The sequence below is a fragment of the Paramormyrops kingsleyae genome, chromosome 22 (genome assembly GCF_048594095.1).
Source record: "Paramormyrops kingsleyae isolate MSU_618 chromosome 22, PKINGS_0.4, whole genome shotgun sequence".
In the NCBI taxonomy this organism is placed as follows: Eukaryota; Metazoa; Chordata; class Actinopteri; order Osteoglossiformes; family Mormyridae; genus Paramormyrops; species Paramormyrops kingsleyae.
The window spans coordinates 18,598,742-18,622,391 of record NC_132818.1 but is presented as its reverse complement, the minus strand read 5'-3'; the positions used below and the strand labels follow the sequence as shown (position 1 = coordinate 18,622,391).

At 47.3% G+C, this 23,650-nt stretch overlaps 2 protein-coding genes and 1 long non-coding RNA gene across 15 annotated transcripts in view; 2 read left to right on the top strand and 1 right to left on the bottom strand.

The window, feature by feature from the left end:
• The window catches only part of LOC111855994 (supervillin-like), a 35,940-nt gene extending 23,859 nt beyond the window's left edge, over window positions 1-12,081 (top strand). For 8 of the 10 annotated variants that reach the window (XM_023835577.2, XM_023835576.2, XM_023835568.2 and 5 more), the window contains 17 exons: window positions 227-399; window positions 1,031-1,168; window positions 1,384-1,520; window positions 2,237-2,384; window positions 2,810-2,955; window positions 3,340-3,515; window positions 4,542-4,674; window positions 4,982-5,258; window positions 5,778-5,884; window positions 6,324-6,426; window positions 6,720-6,927; window positions 7,063-7,196; window positions 7,547-7,702; window positions 8,066-8,209; window positions 8,346-8,452; window positions 8,546-8,683; window positions 9,066-12,081. In XM_023835577.2, the coding sequence (XP_023691345.2) occupies window positions 227-399; window positions 1,031-1,168; window positions 1,384-1,520; window positions 2,237-2,384; window positions 2,810-2,955; window positions 3,340-3,515; window positions 4,542-4,674; window positions 4,982-5,258; window positions 5,778-5,884; window positions 6,324-6,426; window positions 6,720-6,927; window positions 7,063-7,196; window positions 7,547-7,702; window positions 8,066-8,209; window positions 8,346-8,452; window positions 8,546-8,683; window positions 9,066-9,152 (2,512 nt within the window). In that variant the 3' untranslated portion in view covers window positions 9,153-12,081. Of the gene's footprint in view, window positions 1-226; window positions 400-1,030; window positions 1,169-1,383; window positions 1,521-2,236; window positions 2,385-2,809; window positions 2,956-3,339; window positions 3,516-4,541; window positions 4,675-4,981; window positions 5,259-5,777; window positions 5,885-6,323; window positions 6,427-6,719; window positions 6,928-7,062; window positions 7,197-7,546; window positions 7,703-8,065; window positions 8,210-8,345; window positions 8,453-8,528; window positions 8,738-9,065 lie in introns of all 10 variants that reach the window. The other 2 variants (XR_002841015.2, XM_023835569.2) reach the window with 2 other exon arrangements.
• LOC111855983 (transmembrane protein 98-like) lies at window positions 10,013-20,583 on the bottom strand. 3 transcript variants are annotated; one of them, XM_023835550.2, is made up of 7 exons: window positions 20,078-20,562; window positions 16,530-16,734; window positions 13,612-13,743; window positions 13,389-13,422; window positions 12,881-12,996; window positions 12,738-12,797; window positions 10,013-12,456 (listed from the first exon to the last, which is right to left on the bottom strand). In XM_023835550.2, exons 2-7 carry the CDS (start codon window positions 16,658-16,660, stop codon window positions 12,252-12,254), a joined length of 678 nt encoding a protein of 225 aa, XP_023691318.1. In that variant the 5' UTR covers window positions 16,661-16,734; window positions 20,078-20,562; the 3' UTR covers window positions 10,013-12,251. The 3 variants fall into 3 exon arrangements, with proteins under 3 accessions (XP_023691318.1, XP_023691319.1, XP_023691320.1); XM_023835551.2 differs by lacking the exon at window positions 20,078-20,562 and adding an exon at window positions 17,543-17,640; XM_023835552.2 differs by lacking the exon at window positions 13,612-13,743 and having other exon boundaries at window positions 20,078-20,583.
• Window positions 20,584-20,732: 149 nt separating this feature from the next.
• Window positions 20,733-23,650, top strand: part of LOC111855984 (uncharacterized) — a 61,424-nt gene continuing 58,506 nt past the window's right edge. For both annotated transcript variants that reach the window (XR_011984747.1, XR_002841010.2), the window contains exon 1: window positions 20,733-20,842. This is a non-coding gene — a long non-coding RNA (uncharacterized lncRNA). The remainder of the gene's footprint in view (window positions 20,843-23,650) is intronic.

The following is a 23,650-nucleotide window of genomic DNA, read 5'->3' as shown; positions in this document are numbered from 1 at the left end:
ATCTCTTAATTTCCCATTTGGATTCACTTGTGTCAGGCATTGGCTAGAAAGCCGTGTCACTGATGATTCCAGATGCAAATCCGTTTCCAAAGAGAGAGTTAACTTCAAAGCATAGAGACACAGTGGCCCTACTGGGCCAGTGTTTCCCTGACAACCCTGATGTCTGGCACAATATGTCATTTGTTTACTGGTGTCTTGGTGTGTGTGTGTGTGTGTGTGTGTGAAGACTCAGATCTGCAGTGGCGGAGCACAAGCGTTCCGTGCGTCCAAATCGGAAGACCCAGGCGTCCCGGAACCCCCTGCGGGCTCTGGCAGCGCGGGACGACGTCCGGCAGGAGTACACGGAGCAGCGGATCACCGCGGTTACCCTGGACACGGAGAGGGTGCAAGTGAACAACAGTGAGTCGTATGTCATATCACACGAATGGCACCACATGCAATTCATAATTTAAAATTAAAGTACATTTAAATGTGCATGGTCATGTGACCTGTCTGTCAGCCTTGCTTGTGTCTGTGGATGATCACCAAAAAGAATATGGGGTCCAGTGCCTTCGAAGCTGGACCCCAACCCCAACCTCCTCTCCCTCCTCCGCTCTCACGGCTCAGTCAACTGTAATCTGTTCCTCCCTGATTCCTGAGCGCTTAAGCGCCCGCCTTGCTGTGCTGTTTTGCATTTAATTAATTGGCAGTTATTTGCACTGATTTGCAACGTGTAGTTTACATTTTTCATTAAATCCTGCACCCATCTGTTCTTCTTATTATTGTTACCCATTTGAGTGCTTCGACGAGCAATTATAGCATCATATATTATATTTCTTAGTTAAGCATTTCTGGCAATTTGTCAAAGGATACAGCAGTAATGTCTGTCCAGAGGCTTAAACCAGTGATCTTTTATATAAAAAACTAACATTCTGCATGTCTGTGGGTAATATCAGCAGACTATAGATTGGTTGACTATTGATTGGACGTTTATGATTGGTCAGTCTCTCAGGCACGTTTTTGGATAGAATGATTTTGTTTAACCTTCCAGCATCACGGTCATCACTAGCAATCCTATCTGGTGAGGAAAACTTCTGCAACATCAGTCTACAAAGAGCCAACTCTACTGAGGCAGAGACCGGCAACGGCACCCTCCCATTCAGTGAACTAATGCTTATCCACATAAAAGGTCAGAGGCCATGGGGTGTTGCCTGGATATCAGGTGACCCTTGGGGGTGATGGGTAAATTTCATGCAGGGGCTGCTGGGTATTGTAGTTTTAGTAACAAGGCTAAACACTCATATTACGGTCAGAGAGATGACAGAGCCTGTGTATAATGTGAAGCAGAGTTCAAGCTTGACCCTGAAGCTCCTACTCACAGTATGTGTTGCTCACGACGGACAGGGCGACAGCACGTCCAGGTGCGGCTAGTAGAGCCGGCAGCTCGAACCCTGAACAGCGGCGATTGCTTTCTGCTTGTGACACCTACACAGTGCTACCTATGGATCGGCAAGTCTGCCAATGTCGCCGAGAAAGGCAAGGTAAAGCACACCCAACCTCAACACCAATGGGCCCCTCTCACATCCCTGTTAGCTCGAGTCATCTCACGCTATCATCACGTTAAATCGTGGACCCTGTTTTGGTGAACACTCACGTTTCACGTTTGGTTTACATGTACGGACGCTCCCCGGGTTATGATGGTACATGTTACGACATTTCGACTTTACGATGGGTATTCAGCACTTTATTATAAAACAGGCTTTGTGTTAATCATTTTGCCCAGCCGTAGGCTAATGTAAGTGTTCTAAGCATGTTTATGGTAGGCTAGGCTATGCTATGATATTTGTTAGGTTATGTGTACTGTATTAAAATGCATTTTCGCCCTTACGATATTTTCACCTTATGATTGGTTTATCGGAACGTAACCCCATCGTAACCTGGGGAGAGGCTGTATTTTAATATGTGTCGATATAATGGAAGATGCTGTGCATTTTCAGTGTCTGCTCTCTGTGTAATATTTGTAGGTTTAATGTCCTGTAGGGGGAGCTCCAGTCCCGTGGAGACAAAGGGAATAATAGTTTGGCATTCTCTGTTAGCTGCCTGACTGAAGTTGTCATTTGGCTGGGGGCTGGCCTCAGCTGGTGTTCTGGGTTGGAAATTAGCTTCAACACCCCCCAGACCCTGTCATGATTCCGGAGGACCATAGGCCCTCTGGTAGCCGGGATAAGCAGGCCTGTCTGTTTCTTGGATGGTGCAGGCCTCGGAAATGGCATCCCATGTGCTGTCGAGGCGGGACTTGGGCTGCCGGGCTCCCCAGGTGACTGTCCTGGAGGAGGGGGGCGACTCGGACGGCAGCCTGGCCACAGAGTTTTGGAGCCTGCTGGGGGGCCGGGTGGAGTACAGAGGTGAGAGACACCTTCTGGCGTCTTTCATTTTCCTTCCTTTTATTGGAGACCTAATCCTGTGGCAACAAAACTCTGACATAGATGTGAGAGAAGACACAGAAAACCTAACAGACACATATATATACCATACACCTACATACACAGGTCGATATATAGGACAGCTAATAGGGACAGGAACAAAATATGCATTTATTCATTCATTTAAATTCGTTCACTTGATGCTGGTGTCTATAACTGCATAAGTCATTCACGCAAAAACAGGAGAAATATTCACAGCAGCAACTAGCGACGTGATTGGTTGACTATTGATTGGTTGTTTATGATTGGTCAGTCTCTCAGGCACGGTTTCTCCTGTTTTGGCAGAAATAAAGTGCCATACATGACCTGGTGTGACCATGGGGTGCGTGTGTGTGTGTGTCTCACAGGCGCAGGCCAACCAGACGAGGACGAGGCCTACGAAAGCGGGGTGGTGGAGTCCAACTGTGCGTACCGTCTGGTGACGGACCGGCTGGTCCCTGTGGAGGAGGCCTGGGCCTCCATGCCCAGCGTGTCCCTGCTCAGCTCCGCAGCGGTGAGGCTCTCTCCCTTCTGCTTGCGTTCCCATAATGCTCTTTGTCAGGCACACGCATGCACACACACACACAGATGCACTCTACTTTTAAATGGTAGCTTTTCAAGCTACAAGCTACTTATGATTAAAGGTAACTAAGCTACAGCCAAGCTACTGCTTTAATATAGTAGCTAACTATAACTACATTGAATCTATTTCATCCGGTAATATGTTTTCTGTGTGAATGATTACATACAGACAAATGCATTTGATTTGATTTTGTTTTTATGTGAAGTTGCACACAGTTTTAAGGACACATTGGCACTGCCAGGCTGCTGTGCCCCCAGATGTGTGCCCCCATGCCCCCCCCGTGTTGGTCATCACACCCCCTCAATCCGCTTCCAGGTGCTCGTGTTTGACTTTGGCACCGAGTTGTACGTGTGGCATGGCAGCGATGCCCTCCAGAGTGACCGGAAGCTGGCACTGCAGCTGGGCAGGCAGGTGTGGGGGGGGGGCTATGACTACAGCAACTGCAGAGTCAACCCACTGGACCCCCTAAACTGCAGCCCGAGGATCCAACGGTGAGGTTCTCCCATGCACACCAGCCTCACTGTATGCAGGTCATTCTCACAAACCTGACATTTAGGAGAAAAAAAAAAGTTACAATGAAATACAATGTTTGTTTTCTCGTGTAGAACAATTGATGTCACTTCAACTCTATAGGTATATTGAAAGTCATTTGTTGCTCTGGTTGAATGATTTTTTTAACCATTTTCCAGAGAAATCTCATTACTGTGACAGTTTTAAGGTCAAATAACCAAAAACTAGATGAAACGTTCGTTCATCTTTCAACTTTTTTGCACGTAACTCACAACAAACAATAAATTTGTATGATGATATGTATTTTTTTTGTTATTGTCGTAGCTCTTGCCCTGCATTTGGTGAAATACTTTTGTTTATTACAGAAATAAATGGCAATACAATAAAACTGATTAGGTATAATTTCAAGCTTCAGACAGAAAATTGGCATGTTGTGTATTGAGTTTGTGAGAATGACCCATATGATGCTGAAACTGCGAGAGGTTAAGATATAGGTGCACCTGCTGTATTTAAAGAAGGGTGTGTCGGTCAATTCCAGCTGTCACTCAAGTGTATCCACAATACATACCTTTTGTATTCATTCATTTATTTGATGCTTTTATCCAAAGCAATTTACAGTACAGAGAGAAGTTACGCTTAGTAAACTCCCCGGGATTTTAACCCACGACCTGTTGGCACAATGCGCTACTTGATGAGCTACAAAAGAATAGCAATGTTCTAGGATGTGTTTTGTTAATTTCATCCTGCTTATACAGGTAGTTAAGCGTGTGCAGTGCTTTTATGTATTTTCATATCTGTCCCACCTCAACTTGGAATTCCATATTTTGTGTGCCATATGTTCCTTGTACGTGGCATTTTATTTTTTTTTAATGAGTAACAGTGCCACCTAGTGGAGTGGAAGTACACTCCAGCCAAATATTCCTGGAAATGGCAGGCTGGGATATAATCACTAGTGATGACTACTGGTTTTAAGTGAGAATACCAAGTGGCGTCCGGTCTCTCTGCAGGCAGGGTGTGGGGCGTCCCCGCTGGGCTCTGTTTGGGCTCCTGATAGAGCACCACGAGACAGTTCTCTTCAGGGAGAAATTCCTGGACTGGGCAGAGCAGAATGACAGCGTGGAGGAGGACCCGGGGGAGGAGGTAAGAGGAGGTGTGATTTTGGGTCGGCTGCCTCCATAAGCTGGGGACTGGGACCTTCTGAGTGTCAGGCTTTTAGGTGGCCAGGTGCACTCTGGCTTGGATTGTCAAAGAAAAAATATGGAAAAAATTAAAATATGTGAAGACCTTTTACATTTGTTTGTTTATGTAGTGGATGCTTTTGCCCAAGTGAGGCAAGTAATTTGTGAATAATAATAAGGTGCTGTTAAGTGCTGTTCGGTTAGTAGGTTGTGAGTCTGAGACGCCTTATACCTTCTCGTCCTCCCCGGCCCCCAACCCCCTCATCCAGACCGGCCAGACTGATGAGCTGCAGCCTTGTGACGTAAAGGCCCTGCTGGTGGGCGGAGCCGGGAGTGGGCAGCAGGCCAGGGGGTGTGGCCTGCTGGTGGGCGGAGCCGGGAGTGGGCAGCAGGCCAGGGGGTGTGGCCTGCCGGTGGAGGCGGACCCTGTAGACGTCTGGCACGTCGGGGAGTCGGGCGAGCGGCTGCTGCTGCCCGAGGGTGTGGCTCAGCTCCACGAGGGGGACGCCTACGTGGTCAGCCGGAGGTGCTCCGTCACCAGGGAAGGTGAGTCCCACCCTCCAGGGAGGCGTCCCGTGTCAATGTCGAGATGCTCGCCACCTGCCTGGATGCAGGTATCGAATTGCGGGATGGATGCACTGCACACGTGTATTTTAACAGCAGACAGGACCAAGGGAAATGGAGAGGGGCGGACAGAACGTTTGGCTGTGGGGGTGGAGACGAGGATTTAATCCTACGGTGGGCAGGAGGGGACAGAAAACACAGGTGCTTCTGCGTAAGGGAAGCGTGTAGGAAAATAAAACAAGCATCAGGTTTTGGGAGGAGTGACAACTGGCATGTGCTGGTAAGGTTTGGGGGTGTGATCTGGACCCAAGATTATACATTAGAATATTGTATTTTGTTAATATGTTATATACTTATGTGTTTGTGGCTGTATGTGTTTTTCTGCATGTGGAAATTTAAATCCGTATGTATCTGTTTGTGTGCACATTAGTATTGTTTGTGTGTGGATTTTTGAGTGTGGCTATGCAGTATGTGTGTGTACTGATGAGTGTTTGTCCACAGGGGGCCCAAGCTGTGGGGCTTTTGGGACGGAGCACGGCGCCTGCTTCCTGTGGCGGGGCCGTCACGCGACGAAAGACTTGGAGACAGACAACCACAAGGGGGCGCCGGTAAGCATGTTGCCACTCTGATCACACAGCAGAGGCATAATTCCTGATGGTTTCCTAGGCCTCATACCAGTCGGCAGGTATAATTTTCCTGCTCACACACAGCTGGTTTTTTGATATATTCATGTTTCCCATCCTACCACATCCCCTCCTGCTGGCTACGGCTTCCTGCACTAAAACCCCGTCAGCTGCCATTTACCCCCTGCCAGATGACAGCAATTAAGTTCTGCTTTCAGTTCGCGCATCCAGCCGCTGTGATTAAAGTCCCGATTCCCGCGTGCCCTCTAACAGCGTCGATCGCGCCCGAAGTCCAGGCTCTTCACGATCGATCACCATTGACGGGAACTTTCCAGGGACATGGCTGGAGGTCGTTCCTCCCGCAGCCTGAGGCAATGGCAGATGTGAGACACCCATGCCCTTCTCTCTCTCTACGCCAATCCAGGTGCTTGTTCCCCAGGGAAGGGAGCCTCCATCCTTCCTGCAGCTCTTCCAGGGAGGCCTGGTCGTCCACAGAGGGAGCCGCAAGGACAGTGCCGACAAGAGAGGTACTTGACGTCCATTATTGGCACAAAGCAGCAACTCAGTGCCTGGCTGGACCATTTTAAGTGGACGTTAAAGTGAACTTGTGCTATTGTAACATATATCAGCAGTTTCATGCCCGAATGGTCCATTTAAAGGGAAGGTTAAAGTGAACTTGGGTTGTCATGACATATAGCAGCAGTTCAATACCTAGTAGGTCCTTTTACGTTAAAGTGTGACCATTTGGGATTTAGGGAGCACTGGCACATCTGTCATAGTAGCGATATGTTCAGCTGCTTGTGTGTGTGTTTTTTCCCAGGTGGTTGGCGTTTGTTCTGTGCACGTGGCAACATCGAACCCGAGGCCTCCCTGGCGGAGGTAGAGTGTTGCTGTGCTAGCCTGCGGTCCCGTGGTTCTCTTGTTCTGCTCTGTGCCCACCAGGGGGCGGTGTACTTGTGGCACGGCTGCAAGTCCCACAGCATCACCCGAGATGTAGCCAGGAGGGCTGTAGAGCGCCTCACGCAGGTGTAAGTGGTATCTCCCTCAATCCCCCCCCCCCCCTTCAGTGCTCTGATGGTACAGTCTAGTGCTCAGTTGGATCTATACTATCCTTGCACTATATAAAGGGATTGATCCAGTTTGTGTGTGTGTTTATGTGACAGTTGCCCCCCCGAGCTAGGTCTGAGCAGCAACAGCAGGGTGCGGGTGCAGGAAGTAGAAGAGGGGGCGGAGCCAGCTGAGTTTTGGCGCGCCCTTGGGCAGCAGGACAGGAAGGCCTACGACTGCATGCTCCGAGGTACTGAACACAGCCCACTCAGCCTATATATATAGAATCGCCTTGTTTTCCCAGAGGCACCAAAAAGTCGAAAAACGGAATATCCCTGCCGTTTAGTTGGTGCGTAACTCAAAGAGATAAAAAAAAGTGTGCAAATTTTGTGGCATGTATCAACTCGCCTGTCTAGATTTTTGTGTAGTTCTCAGCGAAATGTCCTTGTTTGTGACAAGTGCCATACTCTGGGTAAAGAGAATCTGCCAGATAAATCTTGATGGATAAAAGGGTCATAGCCCTGAGTTTGGGTTTAACAGGGGTCTTATGGGAAATGCCGTTGAGTATAGATAGTAGTGGACTCTGCTGTTTTTCCCCAGATCCCGGCAAGTACAACTTCATACCGCGCCTGTTTCATCTGAGTGCGTCCTCAGGCGTCTTCAAGGGGGTGGAGCTAGTAAGCCCCGCCCACGTGGGAGGGACAGCCGTGGCCACGCCCTTCCTGCAGGAGGTCCTGTACTCAGTGCCACAGCCATGTGAGGCTACACCCCCACGGCGCCAAACACACACACACCACATCAGCTTCCTTTTTATGCTCACGTTGACGCAGTTACTGAAGCCCAGTGCCCCAGGAACACTCAAAAGCAATTTAGCTTTCTTTAAGGAATCCGATGGAAGTCGTAAAGCAAAAAAGCATTTGCTGTTTTTTAGGGATCAGTTATTAAAGAAAAGCATGCACACTGCCAAAGCTTGAGCTCTGACGCACATCAGGGGAACCCTGGAGGCAGTCAAGGCGCAAACACCGGAGACCAACCACGGCTCTTTATCCGCCGCGCCACACTCCGCCCGTCGTGATGTCTGCTGTGCGGCCCTCATGCTTTTTGTGCTCCGATCCCCAGCCCTCTTCCTCCTGGACAACAGCATGGAGGTGTACCTGTGGCAAAGTGGGGGGGCGAGTGAAGCGGGTCGTGCCGGCTCGGTGCCCGTCCGCTGGGACGAGGAGCGCAAGTGCGCCATGAAGACGGTGCTTCAGTACTGCAAAGGTCAGGGGTCAGGGTGTTGGTGGGGGCTCTGCTTTAATTGCTATTGATCTGCCCCCCGCTTTTCTTGTTAATGGTTAAGAAGGTGCTGGTTATGTTCAAGCTCACAGAGTGACTTTCGTGGATTTCTGCCTTTCAGAGCGCAACCCGCAGCGCCCCCCGGAGGCGTACCTGATTCAGGAGGGTTCAGAACCCCTCACCTTCACCAACATCTTTCCCCAATGGGAAAGGAATCCGGAGCTGCAGGTACGACACAAGTCCCCAGGGGGCAGGAGTGGTCGTCGATGTGTTTGGCAGCCCTGCGTGTGGGATTTCAGAGCAGTTTGTTCCTGTGGCCAGGGGGAGGTGCTGTGTGGAAAGGTGACGCTGGTGCGGGACGCTTTAGCCAGGCTGAGCAAGTCCCAGTTCCTGGGGGAAGAGCCACCTGACAGGCCACAAGCCAATGGAGGGGATCCCCACCCAGTCCAAGACTTCCAGGCAGGATCCTGCAACCACTCTATACAATATCTATAGCCATCCTTCAGATCAGAGGTCCTTTCTGCCTGACAATCTTTGCTCTAAAATACAGCACTGTGTTTGTGCATGCATGCACTCCTAAATCCATGCATCAAATCCCCACCATTAATCGCTGTTGCTGAGATCGGTAGCCTTGGTTTTTATATCGTAACTAATAACTGCACAGCTGAAATACCACTGATATACCGGAAGCCATGAGAATTTAATGCTATATTTCATATGACTCTCACTGGCTTTTTTTTGGTAACTGAAGAGTTATAAAATGATTTGACAGTCTTTTTGAAGGATGTTCCCATTTACGGCATCCAGTTATTAAAAAAAAAAAAAATCCTGTTTCTCGCAGACGGTGTTGGAGGCGAGGCGCGATGCAGTCGACTCTCTCCAGAGCTGGAAACAAACCCAGCAGAAGAAAAGCGAAGGTCTCTTTTGAAAAAGAGCCAAAATATACTGTCGTGGCATATGTCCGTTTAAAGAAATATTTAGCATAGAAGACCACTCACTTTTGTATTTTTTATTCTTTGGGGAAGAGGCACATTTTCTAGTTAACGAAGAAGGTTCAGATGTACAGTGTATAACTGAGCCTTTGTTATAAAGAGTCTCTTGTTATTTTTTTGGCTTCTTTCACCACCCTTTCATCAAGCTGATTATTTCTGGCAGTTGCTGGTGATCAGTGACTGTTTCCAAGCGCGGCCACTTGCACGGCCCGTGAGCTTAGAATCAAGGTCCCCCACTAGCTTAAAGCAGTGTTTCCTAATCCAGTCCTTTTCACATTTTTGCTCCCTTCCATCTTGCAGCACACCTGTACCAGGTATTCAGTGTCCTTGATTGGCTGGGAGCTGGGAGGGAGCAAAAATGTGAACTGTCAGTGGGTCCCCAAGGACTGCGTAAAGAACCAGCTTCTTTTCTACCTTGTTTTCTGAACTTCTGGTCTCGGGAGGAAGCAGGTCAGACGAACGGCTGCTCCACACACATGGCCGTGGCAGAAGATCCTGAAGTGACACGTCTTTAACAGATCCGCCACCAGCTTGTTCTCATCCCAACGGTCCTTTTATCTCTTTAAACTCCAACGAACCTTATTCGATACTACATTAAAAATCTGTAGCTTTTCAAAGAAATAATGTGTAAATTTTCAAGGTTCAGACTTGTGTATGCATTTCTGTGTAGCTCTAATAGTTCAGATTAACTGTATGGTTAATTTATATTTTACAAACATAATATATTTATAAAATTTGTCAGTTTTCAAAATAATCTCATCATTAATGTAACCAAATAGAATGAAGTTGATACATGTGAATTAATAAATGAAATTTATTTCCATACAAAATATATAGAACTAAAAAATACATATTGTCAAAGCTCTACATGTTGCACTGATGATTCTGACAATAGGGGGCAGCAGTTTGACCTCAGGAGTGCAGTTCCTGCCCTGGTTCTGTGTGTGCAGTCTGAATGCTTTCCCTGTGATGTTCTCAGCATTCTCCAGTATCTGGAGTGTGGTTTTGGTGACCATGTCCTGGAGTGCAGTGTCTCTCAACCTGATCCTTGGGGACTCTAGACAGAGCATCAATGTGGACTGTCTGACAGGGAGCAAAAATGTGGACTGTCTGACAGGGAGCAAAAATGTGGACTGTCTGACAGGGAGCAAAAATGTGGACTGACTGACAGGGAGCAAAAATGTGGACTGACTGAGGTCCCCAAGGACCAGGATGTAAAACACTGCTGTACTGGACTGGTGCTCTGTGCTTCCAAGGATAGCCTGCAGGGTTACTATGACTGGCAGTGACTCAGCAGTTATGGAAAATGGATGGATGGAAAAACGGATGGATTGATTGACACACCAAACTACATAGTGTGGGCGTACCCGAAGTTCTGCCGGCATTAGAAAAGAGGTGCTTTTCCAAAATAAACAGGCTTTTCAACTCCGATAACTGCTGCAATTTCTCCTTATGCAGCCTGTATGTAAACATCTCATTTTGTTACATAAGACCTAGAAAATCTGTTTTCCATTGAACTGTCAATCTTGAACTCAGTGGAGGATTCCAAAGGAGAGGAGTGGTAAATGCTTGTATTTTGTAAGAAACAATTTAATCTGTGCAAATCAGTTAAAAGAGAGAAGCTGAGCACCTCAAAGCAGGACATTGTCAATATAATATTGAAGCAATCAAAGAACAAAGGAGGAGTTCTTTCCAATGTCATTTCAATCGTGACATGATGTTCTCCCTCTGATCTGAATCACAGCAGGATCCATTGAAAGGTGCAAACAAGGCTTCTCAGGGTTCTCGCTGGTTGACCTTGTGGAATGTAAAGCTTCGAAGCTGTGGACCGTGGCTCTGAATGTTTTCGACAGGGGACGTCATGCCCACTTTCCGTCTCCTTAATTAGTCTTTTGCCTGCCGGCTGCATTTGGAATGAAAGAGGCGGGAACATCAGTCTCATCCCACGATGTTTGTGACGACTGCTTCCTGAGTGTTCAGTAGATCCCATAGAATCTGATGCCGCTGGTGTAATAGTCTGGTAATGGACTTCCGCCCTTTTTGCTGGGATGGTCCTGGCGAAGACCCACCATTCCTGACCTGGCCATCCTGGACACGTGACTCTGACTGGCATGGTGACGGATTTCTGTTACGTTTGCCAGGACAGCATGAGCCAAATGGAACTTCTAGAAATTCCGGAATTAAGGGTCAAAAGGCCTGTTGTGGGTCACCTGTAAGCTCCCTTCAGGACAGAACAACTATGTTTATATTCATCAGGTCTCTTGTCTATGACCAATCCCAGCAGCAGGTGGCTGTTCTATCTTTTAGTAGAATAATTTGTGGCTGCTTTGGAAGAGGTCAGATTAGTGAACCGATTTTCAATATATTTTCACACCCCAAATGCGGTAGGAGGGTAAATCGCCACAGTACCATGAATTCATAGTCTGTGATGCCAGGTTTGGTGGTGAATTAATGTCACAAAACCCAGGGGGTCCGATTAGGAAATGCACGTTACTACGTCGTCCTTGTAAATGAGACTGTGGGGTGGTTGGGAATCGCCGTGGTTTTTAGGCTTTTAGGAAGCCAGAGTGTGGCATTGTCAGTTAGACGCGAAGCAAGCTGGTGTTTGGTGCTTAGAACAGCTGTATGTGATGCCTTTGGCAGTGATGCCTGTGGGTTAGGTATCGCAGAGATGTATTACTGTAAATAGGTAGGTAATAATGTGATTCAAGCTAGTCTTAATTCATGTGCAGAATATACTATATATACAAAGTGTGTGTGTGGTCCAAATGGTCCCCACAATGTAATAAAAACCTGCCATTTTGAGGTTGTGGGGACCATTTTTTCAGGTCCCCACAAAGTTCTGTAAATGCAATCAAAAAATAAGTCTCGTATTTTGTTTGGTTACTTATGGTTAAGGTTGGGTAGGGATTAAGGTTGTCATGTTGTGATTAGAGCTTTCCCCTTAGAAATGAATGGGGAGTCCCCACAAGGACCTGTGTGTGTGTGTGTGTGTGTGTGTGCGTGCGTGCGTGCGCATGCACGCGCGGTGCAGGTCAGATGGTGTGCTCCTGCTGCACAGCCTCCGCTCCCAGCTGCATGCGGTCAGTCTCGGACGCCAATGCCGCCTCCCGCAACGCCACCATGTGACCCTCAGCCGTGCGCAGCAATTGGTCGATCCAGTCCAGGTTGCCGGACATGTGACAGGCATGGCGGGTCACCAGTACCAGGTGGCTGACGGACAGGAACAGGGCGGTGGCTCTGTGGGGGTGAGATTCAACAGCGGCCGAGAAAATCTGTCATGAATGGAAATGAATGAATATAACAATATCCTTGGAGAATCGCTGCTTATTCCCAGACCAAACCAAATGCTGATATCTTCAGCACTACAAACAGATTGTTTGTTTAATATGTAATATAAAAGTCACTCAGGATTTTTAACAGAAGGAATGCTTACACTTTAAGAAATTAAGGATTTTTAAAGATACTTTTAAAAATGTAACTTTAAAATGTATTTTTTGTACACATTTACTCTACTGTACCTGGCATCGAGTAGCACTGGGCTGAGTTGTGGATACATGCTTCGCACAACATCATCCACCCTACAGGAAATCCAACAGGACAAATGAATATTACCTTATTGCTAAAAAATGGCCAGTTTTGTTAAACAGTATCACTCTCGCACCTGGGGTTAATACGCTTGGCCACGGTGATGATGTCACTGAGGCCGTTCGGGGCCTTGACCTTTGTCCCTGAGCCCATCGTCATGGCCACCAGCTTCTCAGTCAAGGTGTGGCATATCTAAGAAGGAAACACAACAATCCCTATAATCCACTGAGCATATCTTGGGTGAATCTCAATAACAAGAACGCAAAGACCGTACTTGTGGTCTTGGCAAGAACATTCTTGCTGACTTGCCTTCCAAGAATGAACTTGGGGTGCAATGAATCATGGGATTGGTTTCGTTTGGCGTCGATGCGACTGATGTATCCTTGATATTTGGGGAGGAGTAAGACCAACAACCGGGGATTTTTACCATCCTTTATACTCTGTTCTTAGTATTGGAATTGATCGTCGGCGATGGAAGATGACTTAAAACAGGTACACAGGAACACAAGTATGGTCAAGTACGCATATTGAGATTCACCCAGGGCCCTTTATGCATTAAGTTAAAGTGAACATTGTAACTTTACCTTTAAGACGGCAATGCCATGTGACATCAGCCCACTGAAACAAACAAAAGTGTTATTTTAACTAAGAGGACTAAGACTAACAACAGCTTGTAAAAAACCTGAAGAACACCGATGGGAAATATTGGACAATGCTGGAAAAAAAAATACCCAATCAAGACGGAAATAGCAGGAAATGAGACATGGCTATAGGACTGATCTTGCTCTCTGTTTTTGATAGACCTACGAGGCGTCCTCCATCCAGTCCTCTTCCTCCAGGATGGCCTTGATGTAGGGGTTAGTAATGATCACATCGTCCAGCTCCAGCTCTGAGGGCTCAGCCTGGCTCTCCATGGCGCTGATCAGGTCCACCCTGGGCCTGTGCATGGTTCGAAATGGGGGGGGGTAGCTGTGAAAAGACCCCCTTCACCAACGGGTAATACACTCGGAGGGGACTAACTCTGCTGTAATACACTTGGAGGAGACTGACTGCTGTAATACACTCTCAAGGGACTGACTCTGCTGTACTACACTCACAGGATACTAACTCTGCTGTAATACACTTGGAGGAGACTGACTCTGCTGTAATACACTCTTGATAGGACTGACTCTGCTGTACTCTGCTGTACTCAAGGGACTGACTCTGCTGTACTACACTCACAGGATACTAAGTCTGCAGTAATACACTCGGAGGGGACTGACTCTGCTGTACTACACTCTCAAGGGACTGACTCTGCTGTACTACACTCACAGGATACTAACTCTGCTGTAATACACTTGGAGGAGACTGACTCTGCTGTAATACACTCTCAAGGGACTGACTCTGCTGTACTACACTCACAGGATACTAAGTCTGCTGTAATACACTCGGAGGGGACTGACCTTGCTGTTCTACACTCACAGGATACTAAGTCTGCAGTAATACACTCGGAGGGGACTGACTCTGCTGTAATACACTCTCAAGGGACTGACTCTGCTGTACTACACTCACAGGATACTAAGTCTGCTGTAATACACTCGGAGGGGACTGACCCTGCTGTACTACACTCACAGGATACTAAGTCTGCAGTAATACACTCGGAGGAGACTGACTCTGCTGTTATACACTCTCAAGGGACTGACTCTGCTGTACTACACTCACAGGATACTAAGTCTGCAGTAATACACTCGGAGGGGACTGACTCTGCTGTTATACACTCTCAAGGGACTGACTCTGCTGTACTACACTCACAGGGTACTAAGTCTGCAGTAATACACTCGGAGGAGACTGACTCTGCTGTTATACACTCTCAAGGGACTGACTCTGCTGTACTACACTCACAGGATACTAAGTCTGCAGTAATACACTCGGAGGGGACTGACTCTGCTGTTATACACTCTCAAGGGACTGACTCTGCTGTACTACACTCACAGGGTACTAAGTCTGCAGTAATACACTCTGAGGAGACTGACTCTGCTGTTATACACTCTCAAGGGACTGACTCTGCTGTACTACACTCACAGGATACTAAGTCTGCAGTAATACACTCGGAGGGGACTGACTCTGCTGTTATACACTCTCAAGGGACTGACTCTGCTGTACTACACTCACAGGGTACAAAGTCTGCAGTAATACACTCGGAGGAGACTGACTCTGCTGTTATACACTCTCAAGGGACTGACTCTGCTGTACTACACTCACAGGATACTAAGTCTGCAGTACTACACTCACAGGATACTAAGTCTGCAGTAATACACTCGGAGGGGACTGACTCTGCTGTTATACACTCTCAAGGGACTGACTCTGCTGTACTACACTCACAGGGTACTAAGTCTGCAGTAATACACTCGGAGGAGACTGACTCTGCTGTTATACACTCTCAAGGGACTGACTCTGCTGTACTACACTCACAGGATACTAAGTCTGCAGTAATACACTCACAGGATACTAAGTCTGCAGTAATACACTCGGAGGGGACTGACTCTGCTGTTATACACTCTATAGGGACTGACACTGCGGTAATACCCTCATGGAGACCCCTACAAACTCACACGAGACCTCCATCTCAATCTCTGAAGACCAGTCTGCTTTAAAAATGCATACTAAAGCCAGTCTCTCTGAGATGGCCTCCATTCCCATCCTTTCTGTCGTAGCTGAATGCTTCCAATTTTTCCTTCGCCATAAGATTTTCTTTCCTCCCGGAGGCCTTATCAGAGCCATACTGAAAAAGGTGCCCCCACGGGGCAATGGGGCTTTTCCGCAGACAGTGTTTGCCCCGAGGGGGGTCTACTTGCACCGGCCGGCTGAGTCCACTCTGCCCGAAATGCCACAGGGGAAACTGAACATTATGTCTTGAGCGTCTCCTTCCCTGGCACAGAGGATAAAACATCCCTTAAGCTCTGTCCTCGTAGATCTAACCCCATTGCTATCTCTGCAGAAAAGCTTGTGTGTGTGTGTGTGTGTGTGGGGGGGGGGCTTTTACGATGCCCAAAAAAGCGGACACAGACTCCCCACTCTCCTGCTGTTGCAACCTGCAGCCATAATCCATCTTTTCTAGAAGGTCTCAGACAAAAAACGCCAGGAGAACAGACTCCCTCAGTGAGTCCGTGTGAGAGGTCAGCATCGCTCGGATACACGGAAGGCGTTCCGTACGGAACGTGCACATCTCACCAGCGCTGGTGCAAATATCAACAGCAGCTGTGGGGACCTGAGACCAGGACTAATCTAGTCCAAAGTACAGGAGAACGGATTCAGTGCAGAGGATGAAGGCTGAGCTACTGGGTATTTTTAGGAGGCTGAGCCGGACTGCTGCTTGTGCCGTAACAGCAGGGGGCGTAGCAGCTAAGGAATTGTACTAAAACCTCAGTATAAGTGGTAGTCTACAAGCCTGGCTGAACAATTAATATATCCTACTGAGCTCCAGATAAAAATGAGAAATTACATAAAGTTAGTGTGGGATAGAAAAGGCACACCCCCACCCAAAAGCCAATTAAAGCCTTAATTGTCCTCTTTAATGAACAACGGAACTTAACAGAGTGGCCTACAAAGTATGAGAGATATGAGCAAAAACACAATGTCCTCTACAGAGAACAAAAATGAACTGGGTCTTCGAAGGATATCCCATAATCCTCTGCAAAACAGCGATACGGCCCGCCCCAAATTCACTCCGCCGTCGCAGTACCCACTTGGACTCCAGCCGCTGCAGCAGGCCAGCAGGGTGGCAGTGGCGCTGATTGCAGACGACGACCAGAGTGACCAGGGACGCCAGGAAGATGGCGGCCAGCACTCCAATGGCCACGATCACCACCGTCTCCATGCCGACGCGCCGCCGTTTATAAGGAATGCAGGGGCTGGGCTGGTAACTGGGTTTGCATGCTAAGTATCACTCATCTGAAAAGGAAGGGGTAGAAAAACAAACAAGAAAATCCATCCATCCTATACCAAGTAGCACAGAGCACAAGGCAGGGGTCATGGTATATATTTTCCAGTATATAGACACAATCACTAAATCCTTTAGCAGACAGTCTCCTGGAAATTGACAGCAGCTCCCTGTGCAATATCTGTCGTCCCGCTATTCAGTAGCGGTAATATTAGCCGGTTTTACTGCTGCAACCTTGCCCTAAATTTACCACCACTTCCTAGCCCCAGTCAGCAAATTTTGCCCACCTACACTCTAGTTGGCAGTATATATATATATATATATACCATATTACTGTAATACCAGCCAAGTATTGGCCAGCACCCTGCATTCCCAGATGCCCCTCATCTGCCTCCCTGAAATCAATATCCCTAAGATGCGTGTCTGCTTTAGACACACGAGTAAATCATTACCCAGGCTTCGCTCTGTTACTTTAAAACATCACAGTGGACAAACACTGAGCATTTAGCCTACGTTAGCTATAGAATCTAGGAAGAAAGTGTCAGTGTTTGATTGTAGCAGCATTTGCTGCATAATTATCACCTGATGAGGAGCCAAACTGCCGCCAGGCCCGAGGTCTTATTGTCCAGAACCGTCTGTCAGACGGTAGCAGGATAAAGGTACCTGCATGAAACCTCACAAAAATGAGAAACAGCAGCCCTAGGCGGTTCACTCTTTGCGGTGGCCATTGCCGGCCCGGTACCCAAACTCCGGTTTTGGACATCGGTCGCGAGTAGAGCTCCGGTAACAAGAGCAAAGGAGCCGCCTGCGATTTCTGACCTTTTCCCATGACAGGTGGCGGAAGGTCCTCTGCCGCGAAGAGGTGATGCCGGGCCAGTCTGCGTTTGCCGGATGGCCCCCCCCCCGCCCGTGTGCCGAGTGAGTACATGCCCGCTCACCTGCCCCCCAATCACCCTGGCTAATCATTAACCAGCCCTGCCCTTCATACTGGGTGCAGCCGAGACTCTTAAACGGCCACGTGTGTCGAGCCGATCCCCCACAAGGCGCAAGTACCTGATGCCTGAACAAGCGCTTGGTCCGACTGCCCCCACCCCCCCCCGATTCCCCTTAAATCTGATGCTGTGGGTCATCTGTCAGCAAAAAAACACAAATGCCCCTTACAGAAAACTTTCTCGATAAGGCCGGGGAACCGTTTATCTTGCCTGCGCTTCACAATTTGTGACATATAGGCTTCCAACAGGGCACAGCAAGCACTAAACTTACAAAATATATTTTAAGAGCTGGTAGGCTACACTAAAACTAGACACGGTTTTCGAAAGAGATAACTCATCCATGATGTTAAAGAAAATGCAGTTTGCAGAAATAAAAAATCTGCCATGACAATTATGTGTTTCTCTGCTTTGCAAAAGGTATTTCTTTAAAAGAAATATATTAAATATTACTGGTATCGCCTCCCTTTGACTTTCCGCCGCCGGAGCGAGCCAACTTATCTGTACACTGTTCCAGGGATCTGGAAAACTGCAGGATTACCAGAGACAAGTTATGCATTTTTTTATCAAAAGGAGAAGAAATTAGTTTTAAACGAAAAGAGGAATTTAACAGGGTGCGAGTTCGGGAAAAGCTGTACAGCAAGACGTATTTCGGCAGACTCGAAGACTGAGGCCAGGTCTGTAACATAATGGTAAGAAAAATACTAAAAGTAGCCTACATGATAAGTTGCCCAATTCATAATTCTCGACCCAAATTAGAGGTACTGCACAAAATGGCAAAACACGCCGCTTATCCTACAGAGGGTGGGGTGGGGGTCCGGAACCAATCCCGGAGGCTAAGGGAGCAAGGTTATAAACAAGGATGGGGTGCATGGGCGTCGCCGCCATTAAGTCCCCCTAACATTTCATAATTATTCGTTTGGACCCCCCCACATTTAACATAAAATATTAGTTTTATGCCAGCGTGTCCCCCCACATTCAAAATGGTTCTGACGCCCCTGATGGGGTGGCAATTAACCCATCTCGGGGCACACTCACCTCACACACATATACACATCTATGGGCAATTTGGCAACTCCAGTTAACTAACCTCAGCATGTTTTTGGACTGTGGCGGGGGAGAGCCGGTTAACCTGGAGGAAACCCCACGACGACAGGGGGAGAACAAGCAACCTCCACATACGTGGAGCTAAAGCAGAGACTAGAACGCTGCTCCTATACAGTAGGTGTCAGGCAACTGTGCTACTGTTAATATAATAATGTAATAATGAGAAGAAGAATAAGAAGAAGCTATAGAAGCGGTAAAGTTTTTTTCACGGCGTGTTTATTGCCATGAGAATAAATGAGAAGTTTCTTAGCTAAGGATTCCAAGTTACGCGCAGCGCGATAAGCGCTGAGCGCTGGCCGCCGTTCGCCGCCGCCGCGGGCCGCTGTGACGCTTTAATCGGATTTCCAGCCGCCATGCATAAGAGGCTCAGTCCCGCCCTTTGTTCGGCGGTTTCGCACACTTTCGTGTGAAAGATAAGGCGCCATGAAAACAAATGTCCAGAAACGACTGCTGTGCCTATGAACAGCAATCAGCCAACATTCTGCAGTTGGATGTGAACAAGACCGTAATTACCCCCCCCCCCCAATATTCAAAGCCGGCCGCGGAGACACGGAGCGCTTCTGGAGCCACATAACCAAAATAATTCATTATTCATTTAGAATGTGCTTATTCTCTTTTTAGAAAATAAGTCGCACTTTAAAACCCCACAGTTTGAATGTCAACCAACAACTGAACTTTCCTTTAAATCGATGTGAGATGAGGAATCGAGAGACGCAAACCCTAATCATGCATCTTGAATTTTCAGTATAATTTAAGTGTGTGTGTGTGTGAATGTGTGTACATACATACATACATACATACATACACACACACGTGTGTGTTTAGAGGATGCACATATATTCGTCATACACATTTCTTTTGCGGAAAAAACCGTATCCCTACTAAGGCCACTGATGTTTAAGACAGACTGGCTTAAAATTTCCTGGAAATACATTTTAGGACTTCAGAACAATAGCACTGGTATCTAAAACTGTTTTCAAAATACATTCTAATAGCCAACGTTAAGTTATAAAGTGCACTAAGAGAAAAACTGCGCCATTGCATCAATAAAAACAATACGTATGCTATCCCTTTTAGATGCAGACTGAGTTACATGCCTGTATTTACTGTACGCTCAGTGCATGAATCAATGTTTTTACATAGATCAATGTTTTTTTGTCGAACCGCCAGATTTTACTCGTTTCCCAAACATTTTCCTAAACCAGCACGTAAGCCGCACAAATGAATGCCACTTTTTTCCAAGAATATACAAACTCACCCAGTCATGTTTGGCCGTTTTACTGACGTTAGGTTAAGGCAGGACCGTGCATGTACCTCCGCCTTGTACGGAGGTATGCGGGTGGGGGTGGGGTGGGGGCCCCAAGAGTCTCGTCTATGCTACGGACTGACCGGTACAGGAGAACCGAAGTTTGCACAGTGTACGAGCCGTGGGAGTGCGCGTCACGGGAGCACGCATTCAAGAATTCCGTGTCTCTTCCTATATCAAATTCAAACGTAACAACGTTATTATATAATGCACATTAAAAAGTCACTATCCAATAACGGATTGCTTGCTGCCACACCACATCTTATAATGTAATTCAATGACAGTTAACTCCCTATTATTTACACCTGTTACTAATATAAAATAACAACTTATATAATTATATCGAGAGCCTCGGGTTACATATGCGGAGTACAAAAATACTATTTATTCCTTACTACATATATAAATATTAATGTATTTGTGATACACACCGCTACACAATAATTGTGTAAATTAAATTGTGCGTTTATATTATTTCCATATTTTATAGATTATCGTCCACAGTTTCTGCTCACCACACAAACAGGAAATACAGCGTGTTATTTTCTGACAATGATTAACCGTTATTGTTACGCATGGCACTTGCGCGTCCACGCGGGCCGCTAGGGGGAGAGATCAGCACGCGGCACGGCGCCGCGCTCCTCGCGCCTTCGGCCCTCTGCGGCGGATTGACGCTTTTCCGGATGCGAAATCCGAAAGCTATGAACAGCGTGCGAGGTAAGATTACACTGATCTAACCAGCGATTGCACTTAAAACACTTTTTCTGTTAATGTTTTTGACGCAGAGAAACGTAGGACAGGAGTACATTGGGAGCCCCGGCTGTGGGTGACGCGGCGAACTCTACATGATATTAACGATAGAAGATACCGCCGACTTCTGTGAGGGTGTTTTCAGATTTATCTTTAAAATTTAATAACACACACACGTTTGTATATCTTTGTGGGGATTCTCCATTCATTTCTGTGGGGAAAACTATAATCCCAACATGACGACCTTAACCCCTATCCAAATTTTTATTGCTATATTTTATCATTGGTGTTCAGTAGTTTCCCACTGCAGCATTTTTGTAGGGGCTTCTGTAATAATAACAAGGGTGATATTTTGTAAACTTGTGCACAAAAGTTCAGGCTCGTAAACCGGAGTTTGTGCAGGAGACCGAAAGCCAGGCCCGTCTTCCACAGCTGCGTGGTTGCCCTTGTAGCAGATTGTAATGGTAATGAAGCAGCCCACCTCATCCTCCACAAACTTGGCCACTTGGGTGGTAGTCCTGTGGTGACGGGGGGCATTTGGAGCCTGTTTGTGGCCCGCCCCTCGTCACCTCTGTGGGCGATGCGGTGGGGCTATCCCAGGCAAGCTGTCGATGGAGGCGGCTTCCAAGCTGCCCGTGGCTGTTTGGCAGCTTCGCCGTCACCCTGGAGCGGGTTTCTGTGCACCGATGTCACAGTGTCCAGCCAGGACTTTATTTTACTCCCTGCTCTTTTCAAAACCGGCCCTGTTTTGCGGCACTGACAGGAATCCATTTTGAAGTAACAGAAATACATTAAGAGAGTCCGCCGTGAAGAAAGCTGGGATCCTGTCGCAGGGCGGTGGAAACGCTGACAGCCCGTGACAGGGATGCGAGCGGAGCAGGCTGGCTGCGTTCGTCCGGAAAGCCGCAGATGAAGCCGGGATGGCGTCTCTCGACGACCTGCCCGCGGGTTTGACAGCTTGGGTATCGGGGTGCGGTAGAGATCACCTTGCCGTGCCGAACACGCAACTCTAGGATGCGGTTGACAGGCTGCAGTGAGTCTGAGTCTGTTTGGTGAGGTGAATTATGCTTTTTTTGCAGCAGTGGTCGAAGCCCATGTGACGCCCTGGCCAATTGGGGGCAGTTGGCTTAGTTTGCTAAATCAGCGCCCCTACAGATGATGCCACCCTGGGCAATCGCCCATGCCAGGGTCCGTCTTTGGTTATGTATACCTTTTATAACCATATATTCGTGGTTTACCCTGTCCAGCACTACACATGGGCTTTTTTAAAAAAAAAAAACACTGAATGATCTTGCCCCGCCCCCTTTTCCAGGTAGGAACAGGTAGGGTGACAGTCTGGCGTGTGAGTAACCGCCTATCAGAATGAACGTACTTTAAACCCAGAGCCCCATTGGCTCTCTCCTGCCTCAAGTAGGATGGCGCTTTGGCCTCCCTTTACAACGTGTCTAGCTTAGGACATCTACTCCAGCCTACAGCCTTCCCAAGGCTGCCACGGAGAATCTCAGCCACAGGGTGACACGAGGCTGGGGAATTTCCACCGACAGATGGCAGGGGTGGGGTATGGGGCGGGGGGGAGGTATTGGCAGATTCCTGGAATAAGAGTCCTATGTTTCTTCTTTTCTCATTGTGTTCCGGTAAACACAGATTTTAGAGCCGCATCTCGCCCCTGTAGTGGCGATGCCCTGTAGCAGCGGTCATCAAGGGGATTGAGATTGATTTGTGCTGTAAAGAGACACTGGGGAGGCTGAGGATTTTCCACAGCAGAAGTGGGGGAGAGCTGTTCCCAGGGGTCCCCCTCTCATTAGAAGCAAGTTTGCAGACAGCAGCTGCCTCTGTCTTCATTGTGCTTTTGCTTAGATTCTTGCATGAGGCAGTGATGAAAAAATAATAAAGTTTTACGTGTCAGTATTTTGCCCCCAGTGTTCTTACAAATGTCTGAAAACAAAGTTTCATAAACTTTTATTCGGTTCTTGGCCAAACAAATGGGTTAAATTCAGAAGAATATACACTATGTATGTGTAATATTTTGCCATTTTTTTTACGAAGAGATTTCGTTTTAGCAAACCAAGCCCTGCATTATTTATGTTTGGATATGTTTGTGCCGTCGTTATATCGCAGCCTCATATCAAATTCTTGTTATATAGAATATTTTACACCTAAGAATTTAGAAATTAAGTCTTCCGTGGTTAACTACTCATTTTACGGATATATTATTGCAAGTACATAAGAGATGCTGCCTGTTAAATGGAAACACAGCTCAAATTAATGGAAGCTGTACCTTTGGGACTCTTCCTTCTGTTCGGATATGTGTTGCTTTGAGCATAAAGCAAGATGTATAAACCTATTTATATATCACAGGCAGATGGACTATTTTATATAAAGACTTTGTAGTCGTCTGACCACCCGACACTTACTGGATTTCATTTGCCTTAAAGTGCATTGAAATAGTGAGATTAAGTATGAGTAACTTTATAAACAGTCACGATGATCATGACGCTGCTTATGTCATAAATCATGTCGCATTAATTTCACTGCTGGGTCGCTGCTCGCAATGCCATGCCGTTAAGGGTGGTTTGGACAGAACACCACAAACAAATTCAGACTAAGGCTGCTGGTCTCTGTCGCAGTTTTAACCAAACTTATGGTTTTTCAAGTAAAAGTGGCAGCCATGAATCCAGCTAGAGCACTGTAGCCATGGGAACCCCCCCCCCCCCTCCCCCCCATCTCAATAACAGCAAATGGCCTTTGAAGGCCCTGCCAAATGGATTCTAATGC

Bases quoted from the DNA above. Each gene is read 5' to 3' on its own strand.
- LOC111855983 (XM_023835550.2), bottom strand. From the start codon at position 16,660: ATGGAGACGGTGGTGATCGTGGCCATTGGAGTGCTGGCCGCCATCTTC. The intron at 13,423-13,611 runs GTAGGTCTATCA...TGTTTGTTTCAG, and splicing joins GACTGGATGGAGGACGCCTC to TGGGCTGATGTCACATGGCA. The intron at 12,798-12,880 runs GTGCGAGAGTGA...GATTTCCTGTAG, and splicing joins GCCAAGCGTATTAACCCCAG to GGTGGATGATGTTGTGCGAA.